Genomic DNA, 6,319 nt, shown 5'->3' on the forward strand with positions numbered 1-6,319 from the left:
GCATTCGGGGCATCTCACGACGTGGAACTGGCAGGCGTTGGCGAAGTGCTCCAACATGGCGGATTCGACGACCTCCGCGTCGCAGCCGTGCTCAGCGTTCCAGCAGCGTACCTTGCGGCCGAAGATACTGTCCCTGGTGAAGGCTGACCACACCACGTCTTCTTCCTGGAAGGGCTCCTTGTGAAAGGGGCAGTGGTTGCGTTTGGCACCGGCGCCCTCGGAGCAGGACTGGCAGAGCAGGTGTAGACAGGGTAACATGGCTGCCGATGAAGGAACGAGAAGCAGACTATGCACACTCTAGTTGGTGGGAACGGGTTCACAAAACACGTCGGCCTCCAATCGAAGCCTCTGTCGAAACCGAACACTGTCTGCAGGCTCGTGGGCGCCATCGCTGGAGGCACGAACTCAAGCGTCCTAACATGCAGCGTCTCGGCCACAGTCGGCTGAGGATGCAGTCTGCGTGTGCGACTGTTATCACGTTTCCGCCGTCCTTGTCACACCAGGGTATGGTGTAAAAAGAGAAAACACTAGACTGCGAAGCTTTGCGCGCGGCAGCAGACGGTCAGACGGAATCCCGGCCGGTCTGCACTGCGTTGTCAATATTTCCAAGAAGTTATATCTACCCGGTTTACCTGATGAGAAACGCGACGTTCTTCTGTTGGTCGTTTTCACCTACTCGCTGGCCACAGCTACTCCCTAAGCAGAATTCTTTTCGTCTATCTGTCTCGAAAACGAACATGGAACAGCTGGCGACACCTGGTGTGTGCTGCGGATATCAAGACACGGCGCGAACTTGGGAATCGAAACTGCATTGAGGAGAACAATGCTTTATCTTAGGACATTGCAACGGAAGAATGCGCTTGTTGATGTAAATTGCGTGGACAGCGGAGTAAGCCGGTAGAATGGTAAGTTGATTACATATATATTTGTTTGAAAAGTGAGAGCTGCGAATGACCGGAAAGGTTTTCGAAATGCCACTACATTAAACGTATAGTTGTTATTCCGGCGGGTGACGCTCTAAGGGAGTTCAAAAGTGGCGTTCGGTAGGGCTGGGCCAGTAGCGTCAGTTTAGTTCCCGTGTTCCAGCGGGAACCTTGCGTGGTCCAGGCTTCGATTACAAGGCAGTACTAGAGCGCCGCCATAGTTATTTCTTCTGAAGAACTCTGTTCATTACCTCGTGCGTTTCTGACGGCTATGTCTAGGGTTAAAGCCCATCGACGATGAAAGCAACGCATCCGCTGCAGCAGTGGCGAAGTACCCCGCGCTCTTCCAATCAACGTCTCCTGAGCTAAGAGAAATTTTTCTTGCATAAGAATTTGTCCACAGTTTCATGAAACAATGCCACCATTTGTACTAGATTAGGAAACGTGTGCTCCGCGATAAAGCCTAACAAATGATTTGTGGTTGAGCTAGTCGAGGCGAAAACCGGTGCTACAAGTGTACAGTAGCGAGGCTGAGCATCCGTCTAGCATGCATGAGGTGAGAGGTTCGATCCCCAGTGTCGCTGGGTACGCAGCTGTGATACAGTGGGTACAAGCTTCACCTGGCCTGGTGCTCGGCTTAAACAGGGTGAAATGCTTGGAAAATGGGTCTTTGACCCCACCTTGAGCAAACGAAAATACCTTGTGCCATGGTCGCAGGCAACGTTACTATTAGCTCTACTCGGATGCGACTCAAGAACAAAGCGACAAATGCCCCTCAGAGGAGACCCTCCAGCCAGTGGTGTCGGCCCATTCTCCGCATGACCGTTCCCTTCGGAACTGCCAGCTTGAACTCGGAGGCGGTGGCAGAAGGATGGAAAATATACAAGGGTAAATCAGATTAACCGCGGCGTCTTGAAAATCGGTCGACGCCATTGGCTGGAGGGCCTCCCTTGACGGGCGTCTGCCGCTTCCTTCTTGAGTTGTATCCGACTATAGCTGGCGTCACTGGCGTCAGGGCCATTCAGCAAACCCTACCTTAATACCCGATCTCGGAGGCCTTGGCTTAGTATAAATGCTACTCGCCTCATGCCCTGAAGTGTGGCTCTAATTGATTGTCTTTCGTCGCTAAAATTATTTTGAACGTATAATTTGACGGTCATAGATATAATACATTGACTTCGCGTTGAGAAGACCTCTTAGTGGAGACTAGTGTTGCTGTTGACTTCGCGTTGAGAAGACCTCTTAGTGGAGACTAGTGTTGCTGCTGTTAACAGCTGTAGAATTCCTGAATGTTTACAAATAACCGAGGTGGCGCTACAATCGCTAGCGGGCTCGCGGTAGGAAAGGGGCCGGGGGCGTCATCGTGGGGTAGACCTGAGCACCAGTTTTTCAAGGCCTGTAGGCGCGTTTTCCGTCTCTGGAAATCACAAAAGTGGTCGATGCTTTTCATGGGTTCCTGCTGCCCTCCCCCCGGCCCTCCTTTTCTAATTCGCCTTTTATCAACATAGGGTCCAACCCTCATAGGGTTGACACGCTCATAGGATGTCAACCCTCTGTAAGACGGCCGCCAAGCCTATCCTTATATCTACCTGCAACCCATACGGAGACGAACACTGTTTCAGGGCTGCAGTGCAAGGACGTCCGTGACTCGAACCATGCGCTGCTATAACGATCCGCCACCTAACACGGGACAACGGGTTTTTTAACGGCTACACTGTCACCTCTCTGTCCGCAGGTTTCTATCTGTCCGCCCGTCCTCAGCACAAGACAGCTCGAGGAAATAAAAGCTGTGCAAATAGATATGTTCGACTGGGATTCGAACCTGCACCTTTGAGGTGTCAGTGTGGGTATGCAACGCCACGCGTTGGGTCGTTTGCGCAGACCCGAGAAGACAGCGCTGCTGCCACGTTGATCTAGCTAAGCGTTAACGCTTATGCACGGGCACTTCCTCATGTAAGTGTTGCCATTCAATTAGTGCGACTGTACAACAACACCGCTGCTAAAAACGGACTAATTTCGCACAGCGAAGTACAAAGGAGATAGCAGGGATTTTTACAAAAGAGAACTTATATGAGAGATAAGCTTTTCTTATGACTGCTCACTATCTTCACGAGATAACTGAACGTATTCCTTGTCAGCACTGTGCATTTATATCCGTTTAAAATGCGCATGTGTTTTCTTGTGATGCGTACTCCGTAGCGTTCGAGCACCCGTTCTTCAACGCCCTCGTATGTCCTCTTGTAGTACGCAATCACACGTCGTTCTGCACTGGGGGACAGTGCCCGCGTTCTTTCTTTCGCGTGAGCGATTTTTTGTGGGTCTGGTTGGCTTGTCGGGTGCACAAAATGGCTCTAAGTGTGCTTGTGCCAACGCTAGCGTGCTGGTTCCTTGAATCCGCCTGAACGATCTCACCTCGAACGCGTGACACCATTGGGAGGTATGTGAAATTAAAAAAAAAAGAATGGCGCACGATTTAGCACGATTAGGCCACCTACGAATTAAGTCTGCTAGAACTTTGGTTTTCAATTCGATTTAGGTTCCAGGCTCGGTTTTCAATGTCAAGCAGGTGCCTCAGAAAAAGGTGGGCGAAATCGGACTTAGGTTCCGCCTTAAGGATATGACGCAATAGAGTTAATGGGCTGATGCCCATGTATGTGGAAATGGTCATTCTCTACCTTTAATTCATAGATCGCTAGCAGTCCTTATACCAGTGCCAGTGGAGTGGCGCAGCTGTTAAGCGATGCGCCAGAGCCGTGCGATGGCAGGTGCTGCCACCGGTGAGGTTAGCGCGACCCATGTTTCTCTTCCCGAGCAAACTCAAGGTTTCGTACAGACAAGCGTCGGCGACATTTGAAATTGGGGGTTTCAGTCCTGGCGTACCAAAAAGGGGCTTGCGCCGCGACACCGATAACAGGCGATAATTCATAGCGGACATATCGTACAGCCTACGTCATCGCTGAATGCTTACAACCGACGTAACTTCCAAAAGAAGTGCAAATATTGTAAATGCTCGCCAAAGTTGACCAATATAAAGATTCTAGGCAGAAGTCGAACGGTACCTACTGGTAGCGTTTATCAGAATAAAAGGCTGATATATGTATCAGCGACATTTCACTGCGCTTGATGCGAAAATATAATTTCTCTGGAGACGTACCTAATATTATGGAAATTTTGATATGATGAATCACTGCATGACTGCATATATATTTACGTGCGTTCTTTCTGAATAAACAGTTGTGAGTTCACGCCTGTATTGTTCCCTTCATGTGCTGCGTTAAATTTAATTCCATCTTGGCAAAGAAACAAGTGCATAAAGATTTTGTTGCTGACAATGTTCATTGTGTTGTTGCTTGCGTGTGGATGAGATCAAAACAATGAACAGTAGGCATGCATTCCTGCAGTGGGGTAATATGGGCGTAGCACGGATTAGCCAGCAATTTTTTAATCGACCAGGGTCGGCTGCATTAATTATGATTAAGCTGGAGGATAAATGTCACATAACCTCGTACTCCCGTACAGCTTTTCTTCAGAGTTCTCTGCTTTCTGCTGCTGCCCACCCACACCTCGCCGTATTTCACTATTTCGAATGGAACGACAGCCGAAGAAGCGTGTTGGCGTAGTGCTCATGTCACAACGAGGCAAGGCTTTTCGTGGACAGAGATACGAGTCGGTAACCAGGGGCAGATTCATGTGTTACTCTTGGAAATGCTGGTCGCATTTCAACAGCGTATTTCTTGGACTTTTTTTCGTCCACATAATGGGGTCCAGCCGAGATAAGGGGGGGCTCCCTTTCCTCCCATAAATACGCCCCTGTCGGTAACCCCGAAGATGTGCCATATATAGCGCCCACAATCTATACACGAATAAGCCGATAAAGGTGTAAAAACAAAGTAAGCTGTCCTCTAGCGCGCTCACATTTAGGGGCAGGGTATTTTGCCCAAGTTCCGTAGGAGATTTCAGTCACTAAATATACGGAATGCTTACTCTTAGCAACGGTAGTATATTCCTACTGCAAAGCATGGTAACTTGATGCAGTCGGCAAAGGCAGTAGGCATACAAGCGCAGCGGCGGACTGGTCGAATTGCGTTCCTTACAGTTAATTGTCTCGTGCAGTCGCTAGGATCGGTGAGAACTAGCTTAACCTTCTTTTCCATGGGTCAATTCAGGAATTTGTCGCACAAGCCCTCGAGTATGTAATCACGAGGCCAAACACGGTGGCCGTGAAAACATTGGCACGGAACTATAAGGTTTCCATGGTGGTAGCTAGGCTGGTCATCGCTGCTTGTGCGGAATGGCGAAGAACGTGCTTGGGAGAGAAATTCATCCCAGTCATATATGGTTCATTCGAACGGAACCTACTTGTCCAGAAAATCACCACCGATGTTCAGGGAAGCGATGATCAGCTGTTCCTCAGCTTTGGCCTCGTCGTCTACTGACGCAGCCTGTTTTCCAGCAGACGCCGCCGAAGCTAAAAATCCGGCATCTCCCAGCGTGCGATCTTCACACAAGGCTTCTACGACCTTGTCCTTCATAAACAGCGCTGTCCGCTCACACTGTGGCATGACTACCTCTTTCATGGACCTCCCGTTTCCAGCCAGTGCGTCCCTGATTTCCGATGCGACTTCGCGCCTGTGCTCAGCTAATGCCGTCTCGGCCAAGGTCTTGAGCCCCAAAACCTTGTTTTCTAGAGCGTCCGTCACTGCACTGGCGATAGTAGTGGACTGAGATGCTACTGTGTTTTAAGTCTCAGGGCGCAGACACTGCTCGAATGAATCCAGCTTCATCCGCAGGGCACCATTCCCTTCCTGTATCTTTCCTAACGCTTCTTTTATTTGCATGAATACGTTGCCAAATTTATCGTCTTGTTCTCGTGCGCGGGACGATAAACAGTCGCGCTCCAGATGTTCCGCAATGTCCTGGTGCAGGACCATCTGGATACACAAGGGGAGATCATGGCGTGGTACTGGTAGGTGTTGGCGAAGTGTTCCAACATGGCGGACGCCATGCACTCGGCATCGCAGCCGTGCTCAGAGTTACAGCGGCGTACCTTTCGGCCGAGAACGTTGCCCCTGCTGATGGTTGTCCACGCCATGTCTTCCTCCTGGAAAGGCTCTTTGTCCAGGGGGCTGTGGCTGCGCTTAGCAGCGGCGCCGTCGTAGCAGGGCTGGCATACGGAGTGACGCCAACTCTGCCGCCAAAGCAGTGACGAGACCGCACACTCTGCTCGAAGGGAAAGGGTTCAAGAAGAACGTGGGCCGCCAATCGAGGCCGGTGCCGAAACCGAACACTACCGGCATGCATGCGGGCGCTATGGCCTGAGGCATGCAGTCAAGTGTCCTCAGAGGGAACATCCGGGAACATTGACATGCGCGCACGCACGACTCCCGGGAGAACAC

The 6,319-nt window shown here is 50.5% G+C and overlaps 1 protein-coding gene across 1 annotated transcript in view; it reads right to left on the reverse strand.

Annotated features, from left to right (window-relative positions):
• LOC144127038 (protein argonaute-2-like) overlaps positions 1-258 on the reverse strand; it is a 41,233-nt gene extending 40,975 nt beyond the window's left edge. Inside the window, exon 1 of the mRNA XM_077660458.1 lies at positions 19-258. Coding sequence (XP_077516584.1) covers positions 19-258 — 240 coding nt within the window. The remainder of the gene's footprint in view (positions 1-18) is intronic.
• Positions 259-6,319: the final 6,061 nt, after the last annotated feature.

This window comes from Amblyomma americanum, chromosome 1, assembly GCF_052857255.1.
Source record: "Amblyomma americanum isolate KBUSLIRL-KWMA chromosome 1, ASM5285725v1, whole genome shotgun sequence".
Lineage (NCBI taxonomy): Eukaryota > Metazoa > Arthropoda > Arachnida > Ixodida > Ixodidae > Amblyomma > Amblyomma americanum.